The 22166-nt window shown below is 38.8% G+C and overlaps 2 protein-coding genes across 5 annotated transcripts; both read right to left on the minus strand.

The window, feature by feature from the left end:
- On the minus strand, positions 1–5115 carry LOC126562759 (microtubule-associated protein RP/EB family member 1). Of its 4 annotated transcripts, none has more exons than XM_050219339.1 (5): positions 4836–5115; positions 2986–3232; positions 295–505; positions 137–206; positions 1–51 (listed from the first exon to the last, which is right to left on the minus strand). In XM_050219339.1, the coding sequence occupies exons 1-5, from the start codon at positions 5100–5102 to the stop codon at positions 1–3; spliced, it is 846 nt and encodes a 281-aa protein (XP_050075296.1). In that variant the 5' UTR covers positions 5103–5115. The 4 variants fall into 4 exon arrangements, with proteins under 4 accessions (XP_050075296.1, XP_050075295.1, XP_050075298.1 ...); XM_050219338.1 differs by having other exon boundaries at positions 295–514; XM_050219341.1 differs by lacking the exon at positions 2986–3232 and adding an exon at positions 4102–4336.
- Positions 5116–14737: 9622 nt separating this feature from the next.
- On the minus strand, positions 14738–18062 carry LOC126560763 (protein MMS22-like). The gene is made up of 2 exons (XM_050216717.1): positions 16274–18062; positions 14738–16209 (listed from the first exon to the last, which is right to left on the minus strand). The coding sequence occupies exons 1-2, from the start codon at positions 18060–18062 to the stop codon at positions 14738–14740; spliced, it is 3261 nt and encodes a 1086-aa protein (XP_050072674.1).
- Between the last annotated feature and the right edge of the window lie 4104 nt (positions 18063–22166).

A 22166-nucleotide genomic window follows, 5' to 3' on the forward strand; every position in this document is an offset into this window, starting at 1 on the left:
TTAATATTCCTCTTCTTCCGGCGGTATTTCATCTGGTGGCGCAAAACCATCCTAAACAAGGATTGAAAGAAAAACAAAACAAAACATTAGAAACGCCAAAAGACTGACAAGCTTTGAAAGCTCGGCGCTAATGTACCTCCGTCGCGTAAAGGATCTCTAGAATTTTTTGAACGAAAGGACTCTGGCTTTGTTCATCATCTTGACAACTGAAAAAAAGGAAGGAAAAGTACATAAAATTAGCTTCTATCGAGTCATCCGTTCAACGCGTTCAACCGTTGCAAAAAAAAAACTTACAGAATTTCGATGTCCCTCAATTTACTGAAATAGAAATCGCGCTCCTTTTCCAGGCCTTCAAAGTTTAGTCTCATATCATTCATTTGTGCGGTAAGTTCCTCAATCTGTTGATTTGTCACACTATTCTGGGAGGACGATTTGCTCGTATTTACATTGACGCCACCTCCAATTCGGCCTGGCGGGCTCTGCACCATCTGTCGGGTGGGTGCAACTTTGGACACTGGATAACGTTAGATATGTTTATGTGTATTTGCAACAGTATGTATGTGTGTACGCGGGTATGTGTGTGTGTGTATGTGTGTGTGTGTGTGTGTGATCATAGTTAGCATCACGGATGGGCCGAATACACGATGATTACGGGATAGGAATGGATTTGTGTCGGGAAGTGCGTTATTCGGTAACATGCAGGATTCCGTTGATAGAGTACCATATTGTTAGGGAGTACCGACATGGATGTACGTCACGATGGATGGACATGTTGCGTCGCAGTCAACAACAGGGACATTCATCATTATTGTAAATGTGTGTAACGTGGGAAGGTGTCGATACGTCATCAGTGTGTGTTAGGTTGGGAAATTGACAACGTTCGAAAGATAAGAAGCAGAAATAAAATGGAAAAGAAAAAAACATACAGTCAATATATTGCACTACTGTTCAAAGAGGTGTTAAAGTCTTCCAGCTGTTCCAGAAAAAAAAACTACTCTACTCCAATATGCACGGTGAAACGAAAGAAAACTAGGAGTATTAGAAGGATTTGCTGCTTTTCTGTGTTGCACAGTGAAACAAAATTGTTGCTCATACATTACATTAGCGCATGCTTTTATAGATTTTTGTACAATGGATTAATCACGGGAAAGAAGATCGTCTTTTTTCATATTTTTAAACTCATTCGAAATTCTGTACACACATCATAATTACCGTAAAATACGCCATATAAGATATTTTATGATACACTTAATCAGATAAAAACCAATATCAACATGATTATTATTAGTAGTGACGGTTTACAAAGCAAGCATTATCCCACAAACAAAATTTCCTACAAGTTAGATGCTGAAAAGGTTTATCTGTACAGCTCCAGAGAAAGATGATAAAATATGGTTAAATTCTATTTCGATTTGCCCTACATATTTTTTTATTTATTTATAATTAATTTTGACGGTCCAGTGCCGTATTGTTCACACCGCTTGTGTTGAACAAATTCTATAATCATATTGATAAGGCATTTCCTTCTTATTCCGTGCCTTATCCCGGGCATACTCGGTTACATATTTTTTTTTTTTTATTCATAAAGGACGGCCCGGCCGTATTGCTAAATTACATAATTTTTACTTGATGTGAAAATTGTAAAAGCAATAATGATTTTGGTAAATACTTGAGATGAAACGATAGACTAGACTAGGTGACTATGTAATAGCTTCAGGTGACATGGTAAACAACCCTTTTATTGTAAAGCACAAAGTCTTGCTTTGAGGTCCAATATGTTGCGAAAGTGCGCGCGTTACAAGGCAATGTACAATCACATCTGATTCGATTACAATATCATCTAATAGCATTGTAGTAAAAAAAGATGTCTACATCAAGCATCTGAGGTGTTTACCAAAACCATGGATGATTTCACATTATCAACAGATAAACCACCCTGTATCATAAAGGTCAGTGTTGTCTAGACCCGAAAAAAAAGTAAATGTTTGACTATACACAGTAGCTGTTTTGTAGATATTTACATAGTATATAAAGCATCCTTGGTTTTGTATCGTATCTCAAAAATAACCTGTAACATGCAGATTTAATAACAATACGGCACTGGACCGTCATAATTAATTATAAATAAATAAAATGCAGATTTAATTCAAATACAGTTGCGAGAAGCAGCGTATGAATATGAAACGAATTACAATGTGCGAAAAAAACTCAAAAAACTTGAATATATAAAATATACATAAATGTAAGAGGATAATCAATCATTCCTACACTGATTTAATATGTTGTCTGGTATTTCGGCAAGTTTATTGTTAATACGAAATTTTATCAATTTTGCCAACCAGGGTAACATATTTTGTCTCTTTTTGAAGCATACAAATCCCTTCAAATTATTCTTTTTTTTTCTGTAATCATGCATTCAAAAAATCACATCGATTTTACAGGTGGAATCCAAAGAAAACAATAAATTTTCACTTTTTAGCACAGGCAGATTAATAACACATGTTCTAACAATTTTAATTTGTCATCAAAGAAATTATCTTTACCGATTCTATCAATTTTTTTCTTCTTTAAAATTTGTTATAATCGCTATGCTTAACATTGGTAATTGCCAAAGCGAAGATAAATACTAGAAATTTAAGGTCCAACATAATCGGACAAGATTGCACTTATAGGTTCACAAACAAACACGCTTGATATTACTGAAATGCGATTGAATATTGTTAAAGAACATTGTAAGCACCATTATAGATAACCTCTTGACAGAGTGAAAGTGAGATCGAATGTGATAAGTAATGTTATGATGTGTGGACATTGCAATTAGGCGCCAACAATTAATTACTAATATTGTATTAGTATCCTAAGATTGAAAAAGGAAAGTGAGGAAATCGTTTAACGAATTGGAGCGATGGCTAGGGCGTTAAATTAGGTAGAGGACTATATGCTTTGTAAATGTAAATAGGTAAGTATAGTAGGAAGGCAACATACTCGGTTTGATTCCAGCACGTGGTGCCGTAGTGCCGATTGCCATTTTACGCGGCGGGGCAACGGCTGACACGCCGTTACCTTTCGGTGCACCTGCACCGGAACCCAAACCCATCGGTAGGTTATCGCGCGCTAATAAAGCATCATACTCTCTACCATCATAGTTTGCGTCGAAGAATTTTTTGAACCATTGCAAAAATTCAAAGTTATCTTGGAAGCGACCCTTAATTAGTTTATCGATTGGAATAATCTAAAAATGAAAAAAGAAAAAAATTAAATTAGAGGATGACAACTTATTATAATTCGATGACCTGCCACCATTTTTGAACGGAATAGTAATGTGAAAAATGAACGAGAAACCGAAAAGCAATCAGCAACGCGAGAGATAAACCAACAAAAACATAATTTTGGTGCAAAAATGGCTTCACATTTCTCACCATAATAATATTTTACCCAATGTGCAGGCACACGCATACATGTCACAGTGTAAAAACAGCTTGTTTTGTAAATGCCACATAATAAATACACCGTATCCTTATGGATTTCCTAACAAACCCCCCCAAAATGCGTGTACAAATCATATGATAAATCAATGTTCCGAATGTTCACACATTAACCTCTGATAACCTGTGTAAGTGATGCACGCGCGACTTTGTTACACGTTGTTTGCAATGTACATTAGATTTAAGCTGGTTGAGACATCTTATTACAATCTTCTCTTTCCCTCACATGAATTGTGTACAACTGAATAAGTTGAACGGATATAATTTTTTCCTAAAATAAAGTTCTCTTATCAGGCTTCACTAATTTTAAGAAATACTGATATTCGTTCAATTTATGATAACTTAAAATAGTATTCGCTTTTACTAATTGTTTGCACCAGCAGCGTCATGTTTCTTTACCGATGCAAACACATAAACGCTGGTAGTCAGCAATGAACGCAACTGAGTCAGAAACATAGAAACTAACTGACAACAACTAATGATCGAAAACGAATGAACAACATTTTGGAGCAGAGAAGTTTTTGTTTAAGAATATAAGGAATAGAAGGAATGGGGATTGTTTTTCTTTTGTCCAGAGATAGCTTCTTTTTTGTTGTAATCATGTATACTACTGTACCGATCGTCCCGCGGTTGGCGGACGCAGCTGGTCTGGTGTGAATTCGGGTGGTCGGCAGTTCACCAACACCCAGCTCGTTCTGTATCGCTCCCTGACCAAGCATGATGCCGCCGCGTGCTTCCAGCGCATCGTACTCCCGGCCGTCGTAGTTTGCATCGAAGAATTTTTTGAACCACTGTAAAAACTCGAAATTATCCTGAAAACGGCCCTTGATCAGCTTGTCCACCGGGATGACCTAGGTTACAACACAGGAAAGGGAAATGAGGAACGGATGGAATAGATGAGAGTAAGAGATACGCTATTTTCCCAAAGATTCATTCTGTCACAACGTTGTTGTTCGATTGTCTTCGATGCTTAGGGAGCCAAAAAACAAAAAAAACGTGATCAAGCTAAATACCACGCTTATCATCATTAGCTTTCAAACGTTTACGTACACACTGCTGCCCTAATGGTGGTGCGTGCATCACAGAATTATTTGGAAACTGGTTGTCAATTCTTACGGTAATCCCACATACGCGGTTGCCAATTTCTTGGAACAGATCAGAATTTTAACGTCACAGCATGTGAGTTATTCTTTAAAAAACCCTTATTTTTTATCTCCTTGGTATTTAGTATTTCGCCCTATTCGACGATATCATACTATACAGATAAATGATATCGACTATACAGACGATATCATTTGAGTACAAATTTTCAAAATATCACCATTGTCCTCGCCCCTTATCGGATCATACCTTATCGACGTTCATCTTCTTGAAAGCGGCCTGCAGGATTTTGAAGTTTTGGATGTATTCGTGCTCGAGGTTGGTGCGAAATTTCACACGCTTCATTGGTACGGATCCGGGAAATAGCATATCCATATACTGGCAATAAGCTGCGCCGGTGCACAGTTCCTCGATCTTGGTAAACTGGGATCGCAGACAATCGTTCACCCACGACAGCATATCATGCCGCGAGAGATTGTCTGTCGTGACGTTGGTCGAATAAACGTTGACGGCCATTGTTCAACTATCGTGTACGGTACTAAAACGAAACAAAAGGGACAAATATTATTGTTGGGAAATTGTATTTAACTAATCAGTAAAGGTAGAACACGGGAGAAGAAGTGTTTCTTAACATTTAAATTTTATCCGCTCATCGAAACCCGAACCAAACAAATACGTATAGCTCCGAATCCAACACTACCATATGCTTTTAGTCGATGGTTAAGCGCGATCAAGTAGATGTTCTCCCGCTGTTACGAAAGTAATCATCTATAACGAGCACTGAACCCAGCATGCTAAAACCGGCACTTACTTTTGTTCCCGTGTCTCGCATGAATCGGCCGAGATAGAACGTTTGGAAGAATGTTCTACTTTTGCTCTTGACATTTTTAGTACGACGCAACGCTAACCGAGGGAATGCAAAAATAAAGAACCTGCTGCCTGCATGCACACCACACCTCAGTCGTTAGGTGCTGTAGCATACTGATGGCGGGCCAGCTCATGCAGAACGCAGACGCATGAATTTAGAGCAGCCAATTTAAAATAATTCTTAAACAGAGAAACGCATAGAAGCATACAAGTATTCTATCGGTACGGTTACTACAACACAACAGCAACAATGTGGGGCAACTGAATAATTACACAGTTTTTTAGTAAAAAAAAAATCTTTTACATGCTCACTTTCTAGTAAACTTGTTAAAGCTTGAGCAGTGTTCCTTGTTATCGACCGCAATTATAGTTTATATCGACCGCAAATTTTTTTATTTAGGCGGATATGAAGCTTCTGGAAATGTTAATTCAATCAATCTATCGCCACATCTCCCATTCATTCTAATCGCACATCTTCATATGCAAACGTTTGTATTCTTTAGGCCGGTTAATAATCCGGTTTTCTTCAAGGAAAGGGAGATCTTTAACGTCCAAACGTCTGCACTGGGACACACAGCGGCGCAAAGGCAGAGTGTTAGATACGGAATAAAATATTTGGAATAAATATTTACGACTGCGGAGGCTGTCTCCGATCGTATTGGCATTCGTTAGTCTTTCGTTTTGTTTTGCTGTGATTTCAAGTTTCTTCTTCGCAGCGGTGATTATATTCAACAACCAATTGCTGTGTCGAACTATGCAAACTTTGCTTTCACTTGTCTCTGTATGCCTCCACATGTACGGCAGCTAGCTTATACAATTATTTGACTTTCCTTTTCATAGTTTTTGGAATAATTAATTCCAAGGAGCAAATAATTTCTTCAAATACTTTACAACAGTGACAGATAAGATGATTAATGAGGTAGATCGTATGGTCTATTGTCCGGTACACTCATCCATCCATCTGTATCTGTACCACAGCTTAAACCATCAAGACAAATTGTTTATCGACTGTTTGCCAATACACTACTAACACACCGCTCAAGCACTCGATGGCTCCGTCAGCAACTCACTTTCATCTTTTGCTATACATGCAGGACACTCCTATGCTTTTGCGTCATCAATCCCTTTCGTTAAATGATAATTCATTCACGACTGTTGTGTCCACTTCCTGATCGCCTATTATAGCGCGCCTCGCGAATGCAACTCTTCCTGGTGCCAAGACGACTTTCTACATTTTCTACATTCCAGTGATGAATGTAATGTCAATTGTAAACGTATATCGTTAACATTACCAGCTCCCAAGTTCTGCATGATAGATAGTTGCATTTAGTTAAAAAAAATTGCTTTTGCAAAAACGAACAAAAATTGTTAAATGGGTTGCGCCCATGAGTATGCAAACAGTATTACATAAATATGTTATTATAGTTCAAATTTATGATAGGTATTAATATTAGTGTGATATAGTAAAAAGGTGTAAATAAAATTGTAATTCGTTTTCAGGTAGAAGAGCCAAGAAGATCCGAAATATATTGAGCTTCGAATCAAAATGCTTACATAGAACACAAATGTTATTGAATTGATAAGTTTTAACAAATATGTACCAAATATACAGAAAATACCATTATATACTAAATAATAATTCATCTCCATACATTTATTGAGTGAGTTCGCTAATAAATCTCCCTTCTAAAGAAGAAAATTGTATTTTCTTACACTTTAATGCAAATTACACTAATTTGCATTAAAACCAAGTAAAATTTGATCAATCGTTTGAGTAGACAGCGCAGCTGATCGATCAGCCGATGAGTCACATTTTAGGTACTGCTATCTGCAATGTGCCGAGGGCATACATTATGATCCCTTATATAGCCTGCGTTCGAACAGGTACGAGGGCTGTGTGCAATCAACCAAATGTTCCATGACATTAATTTGTAAAGGCACATGTTTTATAGGACGAGACGCTCCTACCTCTAAAAGGTATCATAACAAGAACCGCTCCCATACACGGTTGCAATTCTCGCAAGCATCAAACAAAATGCGTTAGCAATCCATTTATATTTTTCCCAGATTGTGCGTTTGGTTGCATTTGGTTTTGCGATTTAATTTATAACTTGAAATCACAAAAAAAAAATAATCGGAAAAAAATAAAAAAAAGCAAACAAACAAACACATTTAAACTTATGTATGCAACAATGCATTTGGTGGAAGCAACACTCCTCCGTCAGATCAACCCTTCCATATTTCGTCAGGGGTACCGCCGTGCATGGTACGCCAAGCCCTACAGGAAATGGTACCGGTTTCAGGTATTGAGTCATATGATTTCTACAGTCGGATGCATCCGCCCGCAAATGCATCTCCCACGCGCGCATCAATGCAATACATATTACATTATGGTCGAATGAAAAACTAAGAACTAGACGAAAAATAATCTAACAAATAAGTAAAATTGATGACATCGTATTGCACACAGATATACTGCAAATAGGATGATAAAAATGGTTACAAAACAATCGTTACATCCACCTGTTTTTATGTCTTCTCAGATTTTTTTTTATGCCTTTTCAAACGACAATAACCACTTTTTTTTTAAATCGTCTTATGTTCCGGTTGACCTACTCTAAATTAGCCAACAAAAGCCCAACTCTTTCCGTCGCCAGTTAGCATTGTTACCAGGTGTCTCAGGTACAAAAGTAAAATTGCAAACAACTATCATCGCTGGCCCGCGTGTATCTGTCGTGCGGCTTTACGATATGCTGACTGTAAATTTTGCGAATGGAAAGCTTAATAAAACTCGATCTATAAACATTGCCCCTTTGGGTGGTGGTTATCTACTGTAGAAATAAAAGAAAAGAACAGAAATTTTGTAAACCACAAAAACACGATGAAGTGCCAACAAGTCAAGCCGTTAATTGTTATAAATAAATGTAATAAAAGACAAACTTTCCATCCATAAAAAGTAGCTTTTCCACCAAATGCCAATAAAGGCTACCGAAAGCGATTGATACAATTGATTCAACGTTTTTTCCTTTTCAATTTCATTACCTTTCTAATTTTAATGCAATTTCTATGCCTGGTATCTTATAAGTTTACTTTTCATCTAATTAAAAGTTCATTTTGCTTTATATATTTTTATTTAATAATTTTCCAAATGAAGTCGGTTAAGCTCTAATGGTTTATACAACCTAAGCTATTCTAAATTACCGAGTTTGCCCGGCATAAGGCAAAGAATAAGGAAGAAATTCCTTTAATCTTTAATTGAATCATGAGCGGTGTTGGCAATATGGCATAATTATAAATTAATTTAATTATAAATAAAATAATTGAGGCGAATATTTTTAAACTATCTTACAGCGAGGCGTAAGACACTATTGAATTGAATAATCTAAAAAAGAACTCATTATCAAATTCATCAGCAGTAGTGCCAAGTCAGTAAAGTATGTGTCAGAATCAAGTGAAACAGCCCTTACATGTTTCGTACGAAAATTTTCACCCGTACGAACATCATCATCAACGACTATATACCGTGCGATCGGTGCCTGTCTGCCGGACGACCGCAAAAGTAGTATGCTCACCTTCCACAACATCGATTGCCAAAATAGCGGAGCATTCGCATCCCGTTCGTTTGCCAGTGTGTGGGGCTGGGGCGGGTGCTATTGCTAACGGTATGTATACGATGATATTGTCTATCATACCGAAACCGAAACCAAAATGCGGCACACACTATAAGGGGGCCACAACAACAAGCCATATGGAAGCCCCCCTCAAGAAAGCAGTAGCTCGAAGTGGCGGTGGAAAGGAAGTGTTTGGGGTCCTGGCATTACTGGTCTAAATTTAAACTCAATCATTACTGCACCAGAAAGTCTTACCAGTGGCTTCCTTACACACCGATCTGGAAAAGCAGATATCCCGTTCTATTTAGATAATTAGGCAAACAACGCGGTGTGTAGCGTACCGTTCCTTTTTAAGCATACTTCACGATTTCTGCCCCGAAAGAAATCAATTGCAGAGCCATCAATTGGGCAGAGAGCGAGATTTTGGATGTTCTGATCGTAACAACATATTCAACAAATTGTGCCACCCAACTGTTTCAACATTCTTTGGGGTACTTTTCTTTTCTGTCGTTACATAAAAGTATGGATCCCAATTCTGGTCTATACTTCCGCTTCTTTGGGCGGCGTTGGAGTCCCTAAATAGCAGGCAACATTATTGGATGACACAAAAGAATTAATTAGAAACAGAAAATATCGCAACAAATTTGGACGTAATTATGCGACATCGAGTCGAACACCCCCCGTGGCCACACGTGCATCAATCTTAAACGGTAAGTAAACAGTTATTCCATCTTATTTTGGTAGTGAAATAAAAAAAGGTGTGAAATTGCTTGATGATATTAGAAAAAAAAAATTAAACACAAGCCCTACCCCTATCAAACTGTTTCAAATCAACGAAAGCAATCGTTCGTGTGTGATTAAAATCAAACTCCTATTCCTTCTGCTCAGGCAGGTTTTTTGCTGCCACAAATCAACAAACGTCTAAGCGAAATGTGTATGTAAGTAGATGTTATTTTTCAAGCATTGCTTCTACCTCATTTCCCGAACCAAACACGCTTATTTCCCGTGCAGATGATGGAGCTGTGGTGCATAGCATGCGTGCACGTTTTTATTCCCGGACCAGAACTTCCGATTTATCGGCTCAGTTTCAGTCAACTGGCTGATGAATCGTGTTACCTTGGAGTGTGTTGAGTCGAAAAATGATGCTTTGGGAAATGTTAATTGATACTTTCCAATACAATTAATTCTTTAAAAAATCACCAAAATAGATAAAGAAAACACGTTTATCTAAGTAATTTTCTATAAGATAATAATTCTGTAAAGAATGTCAAGACCGAGGGCCACAAGGGATTGCAACATGAGAATTTAAGGTTCTCATAAGTGTTTGTGAAATTTCCTCGCTTTGAAATCGCTTTTTGAGAACCTGGCGCGTATGCTGGCTACCTACACGAGGAACAAATGAAACAAAAGTTAAATACACAATTTCGAAATTTTTTGACAGTTTCATATCGATTTCAACAGTTCGGAATCTCGCGTGGCCCGGGGCCTTTAAGTGAATGAGTTAGTCATCGATAGGAAGGTGAAACATGCCGGTTTGCAAAAATTATAAATAGCATTACGCAGAAAATAGTAGATAACATAATGCACATTAGTAAAGGGGTCTCCTACTTGTTTTGTTATGTTTTTATTTTAATATTTTCTTTAAAAAAACGTTACTCCTAAGCATTAGTTGATTTCAAATGAAATCGGTCATAAAAAAACCCACATGTAAATGTTTGAAATTAGATACTATACATCTAGGATTAACTAAAGCAGTATTTGGCCAACTGCTTTAGAGAGCGTTGGACGTTGGGTTCCACCGCATTAATAGAATGCTAGCGTGAAGTTCTGCTAGCCTAGCATAAACAAAACATTTGGCAATGAAGGAATGCAGTATTGCGAGTCATAAATTTATCCTTTCTTAAATCATAAACCAACGTATATACATGGAGAATGATAATTTTAATTGAAAAATACTATTGATAAAATTACATTAATAAAAACAACTAAGAGATTTTTCTATACAAATTTGCCTTGATGGCAGAAGTATATCTAACTTTGAATAATCTAGGTCTTATTTAGAATGACTTATCTAAATTATTAAAACTTTGGTAATAGTCGGAGTAATGTTTTTGTTGTTTACACCCACCCGAATCCTGGTCACAGTTTAATCATTAAAAACCGTAAAATTACTGCAACATAAATAGGTACACAAAAAAAATTTGGCACATTCCAATAGCATGCGGCCGGGAAATGGAAATTCATCAGGAAAACCGTTTCGATCGTGGAAACACACATTTCAGCCAGGGAGCGCTTACACACACGAAGAGCAGCACACGGTCTACACGCATACAGTGAGACACATAGCCATGCCTCTCAACTTCACTACCACATAGCGGTGGATGCGGAATATGCATCAACGCTTGCTATGGTTGTGTGGTGTGTTGCCATCTTACGCCCAAGTCCGACAAAATGCCGATGATGATGAATCATAGCTAAAATCTTCACACTTTCTCGACGGTAAAAGCGCACATCTGACAATTTTTGCACCGAATGCACTATCCAAGGATTTACCACCAGCGTAATTGGGACTTTAGGTGCTGCATAAAATCAAGAACGTGAGCAAAACATTCTTTGAAAAGTTGCAAAACGTTCTTCCTTTTTGCAGCAAGCGAAACCAAAATTACCACATGTTTTTGGGCAGTCAAATTACATCCACACCCATAACATGCGAGTAGTGTCTGTTTAGTGGGTATTATAATAAAAGAAAAATCACATCACAAGCGGAACAATCGTTGGCCTGCTTTGAATATTAGTAGAAAGTAGATATCTCACTGGAACTTTCTCTAAATATCTTCCACTATGTGTTTTTTTTTTTATCTTTACCAATACCATCGCTTCAGTAAGCGGCTGTATGTGAACTGTCTTACGCACGCAAATAGGCGAGAATTGATTGCCGCAACAAATTTTCACAAATATTTGAATCCTGTCTCGATGGTTTACACTAAATTCAACAGTGTGCTTCCGCACAAGGGAACAGTTCACAAAATGCCAAACCCGTCACTTGCCACGATCGTTACAAGAGATTCATCACAATTTAACAGGCCTGCTTTGTTCCACGAATGATGCTGTCCGTCCCACGAAAAGCGTACCTTTGTCCGTAACGTTCAAAACCACACTTATCACAACTGAGACTTTGAAACTTTTCTTTTCGACTGCAGAAGTATTTGCTTTTCCCTCTACCGCTGCTTTCCTTCAACTAGCTTCTTTGCACGCCAATCATTCACACATTCACCCAACGCATACACACACACACATACACTGTTTCTTTACACGCGTGGCGCTTACTCACACGCAGCTGCACAGCCTGGCAGTGATCAAATCGAAGCCTGCAAACGCACTAAAAAAACAGCATTACTGCTGTTACTTTAACCCACTCACACACGACCGAATATACCACAGCAGCAAAACCACCTTTCCAATTTGGTTTTGGAAAACTATCTCTAGCAGAGATTTTTCTCAATCACGATACCTGTGAATTGCACATGGAAGTAAAATGTCATCCGGAACATCCTTTCCCTGCCCACATACGCTCTTCTGGAATGCACACAACTCAAAGACGCCATGTTCAACGGAAACCTAACTATTCCGCATACCACTAGATATTTTACAGCAGAGAAAGCGTAATAAAACTATACCATATGATGAAACTAACCCACCGATGCTTCTCTCCACCGGCAACTTGACACGCAGCAAACACCTTTACACACAACTAACTCGCTTGATTACCGTGCGGAAACACTGTCGACTCGTGTACGGCAAGGCGTGCTTGGGAAAACTGAGCCCGTGTACGAAACGAGAAAACAATTGATCTGAAAACTGTCTGCGTCACACTGTGCCAAAACGCTGCGTATTTGACAGCTATCATTTTCGCTCCTCGTAATCTCTGCACAGTGAGAGGCAATCGGACATTTCGCATAGGATGCTTCTACACAACACGCTATCTCAGCTCAGAGGATTTGAACCAGACCGGAAGAGCTGGGAAGAGGTTTAAAAAGGAAATTTTTGGGTTTTGTAATATAACGGCAGTATAACATCGTGTATTGGTTGACCGGTCCTGAGGTAGAGGTGGTAGTGACGCCGGTCTTCATACGACAGGACCAGCGTTCAAATCCGTACCACGTTCCTCTGTAGTGAGGATTGAATATCCAACTACGTGGTAGCAATAAGTCTCGTAAACCATTAGCCTCCAGTAATCTTTATGGAGCTATACAAGACATACACGACATTAACATACGAAATATGCTTAAAAATTTTGGAAAACCATCACATTATTAATGATGCCTAAAGATGAATAACATGCTTCCTAACAAGCGCACAATATAAATATTACACAAACAAAATATATTTCCCGACAATACGGTGACGAGGCGACATACTTAATAATAAATGAAACAAAATCAACTTCAAACGGTCTTAACAAGATGACGTACTATCATCGTCTATACTCTTTATACAGAAGCAACACGCTAAAAGATAAGCACAGACACCAAAACATAATTAACATGATATACATACAATTATAGAAATAGAAAAGAAATCACAAGAACTATAACTGGGCAAAATGCGTCTCGAAATGTTAAAATAGGAAATAGGCAATTTGTAATAATACGTGTCGTCCTACTTATAGTACATAATAAATAGACAATCAAAAACTACCCATCAATATAGTCAAAAACAAGTTTATGAAATTTGGAAAAAATATATCGGAAGATCCTGGAGCATGAGCAGATCACACTATTTAAATTAGCAATTAAATCATTGAAAAGATAGCCATCTTCAGGGAGCTACAAAACAATTTACAAAATCAATAGCCAGGAAAACAAACAAAACACACAAACCGAAAGACGTACAAGAAATAAGGACGCTTAAGGAACATCCTAACCCTATAACATTCACAGACAGTAGCTAAGTAGAAGAAAAGTGCGGAATAGGTATATATTTCTGTAAGATCGGAAGAAGCCTCAACGATAGAAAAAGCTTTAGAAATAGAAAATTACTTGAGAAATTTTATAACATATTCAGACAGGCAGCATTGGAAAGAGCTAGGAAATCGAAGCCAGAAATCGGATTACCCGTTTTTTTTTTTTGTTTAGTGAAGTACAATTTGCACGTACTGCTGTTATCAAATTTAATAATAAAAAAAGTGAAACAAGCTCACATTAATTTCACAGGCAACGTAAAAAGCTGACTATCTGACAAAAAACTAGTAAAATGAAGACGACAAAAAGGACAAAACCTAAAACCTTCCTCTAGAAGAAATGTAAAACGAATACCGTAGTTTACAATATCTAACTAACGGCACATGACCTGAACAAATGCTGATAGGCAAACACAAAAATGGAGGACAGTACGGAATTTAATTTCAATACGGCAATATGCAAAGAACGAACCAGAAACTGAGATCTAAAAATTTGTAATCGAGTGTTAATGATAAACAGAAAAATAACCACAAAAAAGGACAATTGACTCTATAGACATCCGTAGTCAGATGAAGTAAGCGATTGATTGTACGAATTTAATGTAGACCTAAAGCCGCATTGAAGCATATACATATTTTACTTCCACAGAATGAACTAGACATATAATTTTTTTCCTTCTATTTTTTTCTTTTATTGAACAATTTGTAATACTCTATCGCTTAACAATACTTTGTCTATTCTCTTTGAATGCATTCTCCAAACACTCTAACGCCTTCTGCAGAATATTATCCTTTTGCTGACCACATGTTATTTCACCTTGGGAAACGTCACAGCGCATTAAATCAATCATCGAACGTATAAAATTGGGCTTATGATCGACAAGACGGCACATGAAGTTAATGTAACATTCGGCCGAAACGGAAAAGTATTTGTGGGTGAAGGAAACCAAAACACTGCCCATTTCTTGTTTCACCGTATCTGACGAGCCCTCGGTGCTGTTTAGCAAATCATACACAATTTCCATCGCAATCGCACGGGTAGAATGCATTGCATTGCACATAAACGCGTGCTGTGTGATTGATAGTCCCATTGTACGGATGAAAAGTGCTATTTTTGCGTAGTTTTTCCTACTTACAAGAGTTTCTATCAGCTTTTTTAGCAACTGCATTATTGGAAGCGCATTCGGCTTAGGAAGACACCGTTGAAGATCTACAAACATCGTTACAAAACGGGGCATCGTGTAAAGCACTAACGCTTCGTTGCGGCCACAAAAAAATTGAATCAAAGGTTTAAGTGCGTCGTTAGGATTTTTAAGCTTGGCAAAATGCGGCAACCATTTGTTGATCATGTTGTACGCAGTATCTTCGATCGTTTCATTACCGCTATAGTCCATGTTACCGATAATATCCATAACATTGTGAAAAATTCTTGCCATTTCTTCTACGAATTCGTGCTGTATGTCCCGCTCAGCAAGAACGGAACATGGTAGAAAAAAATGCTGGAATGCTATACTGTATAAACAGCTGTAATTACCCGGTATGTAAAACACATCCGGACATTTGGTCAATGCTAGCACAAGCACAGCAAGTATGCGCCTTCTAATAATACCTTCCGGTTTAGAAAACCATTCGTCAAAATTCTGAAACAAATTATGAAGCTTGTTTTGCATTTCTATCTGTGTAACAGTATCCGATTCCTTATAGCGTTTGGCAATCGAGAGAAAAAATAGTTTCATTGGGATTGCGTTACTTTCGAACAGGTCATATTCTGCTATTTCGCATAAAAATCTGAATTCTTTTAAACTATAAACGGCGCGGGTAAGATCTAGCAAGCTTTCGCGGTCAAAATAAAATCCCAGTTTCAACCACTGCTGGATGATTATACTCTCTCCTATTAATGTTAAACATTTGGAACTTTGGGATAACTCTTTGAGGTAAACTAGCACCTGCTCCGGACAAGCGGTTGGGCAGTTGATGTAGGTAGTAAAAAACGAAGGAATATGAACTAACGTAGTATAACTTAACAATTTTTGTCTAGTCATATGGGCGGCTATTTGCGCAATGCATGATGGAGAGACCTTACTTGAAAACTTTTCCTTCACAAACGGCATAACGTATTGATCCACTGCGTTGAAATACTCATCATCCAAAGGCGCATCCTTACAGTTCAATGAGGCCAATATAACTGGAAAGATAGAAAGAGGTTTTAAATGACATGTGTTATATGTTATTAGCGGACGTATAATTACCTTCGAGAAGCTTCTGTCTCTTTCGCTCAGACGATCGGTTTCGCAGATATTTCAGGATCCACGAGCCAATCAAATGTTTTTCGCCCCGATTGAACGATTTCTTCAACAAAGCCTTTTCGTAGATCAATTGCATGCCTTCGGCAATAATTTTTAGTACAGGTTGCATCCTATTTCCGTACTTTCTGTAGGGTATTTCAATGCTTTGCAAAAATGAAACAATGTGCTCCGTTTTATCGAAGCTCGAACCGGTAAATAACACTAGCAATGCCATGTGAACCTGTGCAGCAACTACTATACGTTTGATTCTCGCTTCGATTGGGAAGTTCGTAGGTCCACATATCAATGGAATCATCTGAATTAGTTTCGATAATCTCGGATAGTCAGTTTCAAAACTTGTAGCACTGATCATTGTAAGAAACATCAACCCGAGGTTGTATATAGCTTGCTCTGTAATATTTTCAAACTTTTTTGGTCCGAGTTTGAGGAAAATGCGATTGAAAATAATTTGCACCTTTCTGTTGAGCGCTTGTGTCGTGCAGTGTCGTATTACCTTACTTAGCATGACGAGAAACAGATGGAAGCTTTTCTGTTGCAGATTTAAATTAACGGGTGTCGTTTCTGATGCTGCAAGTAAGCTTGCTTGTTCAATGTACCCAGCAACAGATTGACTGACACAACTCATAGCTTCCAGAGAATCGTTTTGCGCGATAAAACACGAGTCAAGCCGAACGCTAAAATAATCCCAAACCGCGATCACAATTTCAAATCGTTCCGGCCATAGTGTGGTAATGATCGGGTTCAGCAGGATCAGAAACTCTCTTACTTGCACTTCCTTTACGTTTGATTTTAAAAAGTTTTTCACGATATCATCCATTACGATATTACCGGAAAGCAGTGTCGCTGATGGTTTTTCGCCTTCCAATGTTGGCTTATGTACGAAGAATTTGGATAGTGCATTCATAATCCATATCTTAAACAGATAACCATCGCTGCTTTCCTTCACCGCTGACGGCATGCTCTCGTTAAAACATATCCAGAAGTCAAGTCGTTCCTTCGTTGCTTCCGCCAAAACCATCATGCCAAGCCACATGAGCTTTGTACAGTAACAGGTGTACGGAGTTTTAGCGATAATATTTTCCGCCCCATACATCCGGAACAGATGGTAAGCTAAACTCAGCATATCGGTCATCATTCCACCATATAATCGTCCGAACGTTTTCAGTGGCCTGTTTTCGAACAGTCCGACTAGAAATTCGTCATTCGCAGTCACGGTGCAGTCCTTCACGTCTTTAAGAATCAGCATCAGAAGCCAACGCCATTCCAGCACACCGTGGTAAATTTGGTATCCGCAGATTTCCTTGTCACAAACACTGTTCCATCCGTTCTTTTTGAGAGGCTCCACCAAATCCGGCAGGGCACCCAAGACCAGCGCAATACTTTCGCTTATTACTTGCCCTTCCATGCACGATGCGTTACCTAAAACCAGACGTAAGAATCGTGTAATTTCTAGTCGTTGCACACGAATGTGGTTTGTTGTTTGTCTATCGGAGAATTGCAGCTTTTGGATGCGTTCTCGTGCAGTTTTGGACAAACTGTACACCAACTGTTCGTAAAGCTGGTGCACTTCTATGCCCAATATGGTAGTAGTTTTATCCATTTCAAAGGGCAGACCGAACGATTGTCCTCCATCCTGGGCAAATATTAGTAGACTGTCCGAATTTGATGAACCGTAATCCGACGATCTACAGTCGAATACAGTGTGCCAGTGTTTTACTTGGCTGTTTAACATGGTTTTTACTTCACTTTACTCCATTCAAATAAGGCCTTAGTTATAAAAATATATTTGGCGAGATCCTGTCGGTATAGGAATATAAAATAAATAAATACAATTTGTCTGACTACCAACGATTACCTTCACCGCTGCTAGTAATACTACCTAAGAAACCGATTAGAATATACATATACGACACACGTTCGAGTCTACTGTGCTATAATAGCAGCTTATGAGTTGTTTCAACAGTATTATTTTCTTCAAGGCACTATTAAATACTAGAATAATAAAATTGTTAATAACGTTCTCAACTGCTGCACATCGCAGTAAAAGCGGGAAATACTGCGTCCTCCACCAAACCATAACAAAACAACAAGTGTCAATGTTTGACAGCGTTATGTTTTTAATTTGACAGCCTAGGAACGCTTCTACCGTTAGTTAATAAAGGGTCTTTGCGATTCCGCGATAAAGCCTGTGTGACACCTCGTTACGATTTTTGGGAAAAAGGTAAAATTGAGTTCCAAACAAAGATTTTTTCATTTCAAACATGCTAGGGGCCTGTACACACGGAATGCGTGTTTATTCAATCGGAGGTATGTTGTTTGTTTACATTTAGCTCCTGAATTGTGATTCCGCAGGGAAGTGATTAATTTTTTTTCCTTTCGTTAGGTTTAATTCGTTGTGAAAAATGTATTGCTTTAATTAATTTTTATTTCAGGTGATTGTGCAGTACGTGCCGTGTACGGTTGGTGAAATATATTTTTTTAAAAGTCCGGTCGCGCAGTGATTCTTTCCCAGGCCGGTGCAACTTTCGGTCGGATGATTGTTACCGGAGGTACCGGAGAATGTGTAGGCGCTGTTTAATACATCAGAAGGTGCACCAGAACATTGATCAACATTGCTCTGGAGGGTGTCATGCGAAGCGCGGGCTTCGACATCCGGGGCACGATTTTCATCCGATCTCTCCTATTCCTTGGCTTCGCGGATGACATCGACATCATCGGACGGACAACTGTGGAGTTGTGCGAGGCGTATACCCGACTGAAACGCGAGGCCAATAGAATTGGATTGAGCATCAATGCGACGAAGACAGAATACCTGCTTGCCGGAGGCTCTGACCGTGATAGAGCCCGACTCGGAAGCAGAGTATCAGTTGACGGCGACGATCTCGAGGTGGTAGAGGAGTTCTGCTACCTTGGTACGATCGTAACTTCGGACAACAACTTAAGCAGCGAAATCCGAAGCCGCATTGTTCAGGGGAATCGTGCCTATTACGGACTTCACAAACTTCTGCGATCCAGAAGACTCCAACAACACAAGAAATGCACGATTTACCGCACCTTGATACGTCCGGTAGTCCTCTACGGGTACGAGTTTTGGACTATGCTGACAGAGGACGCCAATGCACTCGCCATTTTCGAACGACGGGTGCTAAGGACTATCTTTGGCGGTGTGTGCGAGAAGGGCGTGTGGCGAAGGAGAATGAACCACGAGCTAGCTGAGCTGTTTGGCGGTGCTGATATCCTGACGGTAGTCAAAGCCGGAAGGATACGGTGGCTGGGGCACGTGATGAGGATGCCGGACTCATGCCCCACCAAGAAGGTGCTCGTCAGCGACTCTTTCGGCACGAGGCGTAGAGGAGCACAGCGAGCTCGTTGGCTGGATCAAGTGGAGTCTAACCTGTCGGAATTCGGATGCAGCCGTGGATGAAGGACTGCAGCCCTAGACCGAGTTTCCTGGAAACTAATTGGAGACTTGGCCATGTCGACACGACGTGCTCAATCTTGAACAGGCCAAATAAGAAGAAGAAAAAGGTGCACCGATGCCAGCGTTAGGAGCGCTGATGTGCCCCAACACCCGGAATATGTTTCCGGACTGCAACTTCCTGCCGGGTGTTTTTTTCCAACTTCCGGATGCAGCAGCAGCGGCTTCTTCGTCGACAGTTCGGCGGATAGCTAACCGCAGCAAACTGAGGAACCTTCCCGTTGAATTCCCAACCCGGAGAACTACTCAAACTATGTTAGCCATCGGAGGTTGCTGTTGAAAAAGTGGTAAGTTTTTTTTGTTACATTGAATGGAGAATAGTTTCCTCTATTAATAGTTTTAAAACTTAACTGTTGCTGCGCAGTAACGGATCTGCGGCCAGGATGTTTACAGGATAAAACCGCATACGGCCGCGATCGGTCGCATGATAGTCGCGTTCTGTGCAGCTTCTGCTTGGCTTAACAATCTTCACACTATGGGGGGACGGTTCGGATGGCATTTGTATCCCGGTCTCGCTGTGTCCAGCCAGCCCTTGTGTCTTTGAATCGGAAATTGAATTTTGCATGTAAGATAGAAAAGAATGAATAATATACATAATCGTGTATCGTGCTGTGAAAGTTCTTTTTGTGAGACATATCCGAAATCATTTATGATGAGATTTGGGCATAATAGTTGCGTGTACATATCACCGTTGAGTGTAATACTGGTCGAAGAACGGTTGAGAAAATATACACGAGAAACTACACGGTGGTTAAACATTTCGATCTAGTGGACCCAGTGTGTTGTTTTTTAAAATTGTTCTACATATTCAATGATGGTATGTCGCGCTGTGTAATCATCTAAAAAGGCTTCATATTGAACACATACTAATGTCATCAAGTATCTATCCTTCTTCGTAATTCTTCTATTGTTTCTAATGGTTTCGTTTCCATTACTAGCTCGGAAGTTAATACCATGGATAAATTCATTATTACTTTGCTAGAAAACAAAACCTTATTGTTACAATAAGGTACACTAAGGTAATAATTTATAAGGCGGAGCGCCTTATAAATTGCCCCTACAAAGGTGAAAGGATTTCGACGCTTTATTGCGTTCGTTTGCGTTTCGAATAAAGTTTGGATTCTAGGCTGGTCAATCACAATGTATGGAGTAATTATCCGAGGGGATAGGTTCGTTCCCGATTGAGTTATCCATCAGGTGAATGCATTTTCTACAGTGCTTCGCCAGGGTCATGTGGCCGAATAACGAATATGTACACCACCCCGTAGTATAAGGATAAACGATGGTTAACGAGCGAACGTTAACACGCATTAAAAGGATTGTTTAAGCAATTAAATAAGATGGACAGCTGTTGCGCAATTCTTTCTTTGTAACATGATAGATTTAAGGGTTTTTAAATGAGATTGATTGATTACGATTATGATAGATTGATTTAATTGTACAACTTTAAATTAAAAAAGGAATCTATTTGCATAAATTTGATGCAATATTATCTGCTTCTATGATGAAAATAGAAGTAATAAAAGTGCACACAAATTATTTCTGCTGTTTTTTTTTTGCTGTCTTATTTTGCCGTTTTTCTTTATTTGTTCGGTTGCATTTATTTATTTCGTTTGCCGAATCAATCTTCCTTTTCGTTTGATTGCACTACTTGAGTGTTTTTATAAATACTTTATTTCAATGCACGAATAAAATATACACCGGAACTGGTTTTCCCACAGTTACTATAATATAAAATATAGAATAAATGATAACTTTGGTGATATAGAAAAGTAAATCATATCTCGTAAGTTAAGAGAATACTAGTTCATTCGAAAATAGTACACTTATTTGATAAGATTGAATAAAAAAGTCTTAATATTCGATAGCGGCTGTAACTTTTTATTTGGCAGCTAACATAAGTAATACCCTTATAAATAAATACATTATAAATTACCATTACTTACTGGGTTATCATTGTATGACATGAATTACTTCTGATTTTCAGCTATCCTGGTACCAAACTTACGGTATCAGGATAGCACTTAAGAACCAAACGATACGGTAAGCGGACGAATTTTTAGCCTTGCTTTAAAACCGCAAAAAGCCGTTCTTTGTGAATATTCGTGAAGTTCACTATCCGAAAAGTTTATGTTGACTAAGTAGCCAACATTCTAAAAATTCGTATCGTGTCGTGGCCGGTTTTAATATCGCATTAAAACTGAGATTCGGGACGAAAAAATCAGCCATCGCAAAGTGATCGATACAACAACCCGCGTGTTCGCTGCTGAAGCCGGGCTCATCGACCTCACATTAAAACGACAGCTGATTAGGAGAAGGACAACGAATCCGTGTTTCACCGCATAAGTTTTACCATCG

This window comes from Anopheles maculipalpis, chromosome 3RL (assembly GCF_943734695.1).
Source record: "Anopheles maculipalpis chromosome 3RL, idAnoMacuDA_375_x, whole genome shotgun sequence".
Classification (NCBI taxonomy): Eukaryota; Metazoa; Arthropoda; class Insecta; order Diptera; family Culicidae; genus Anopheles; species Anopheles maculipalpis.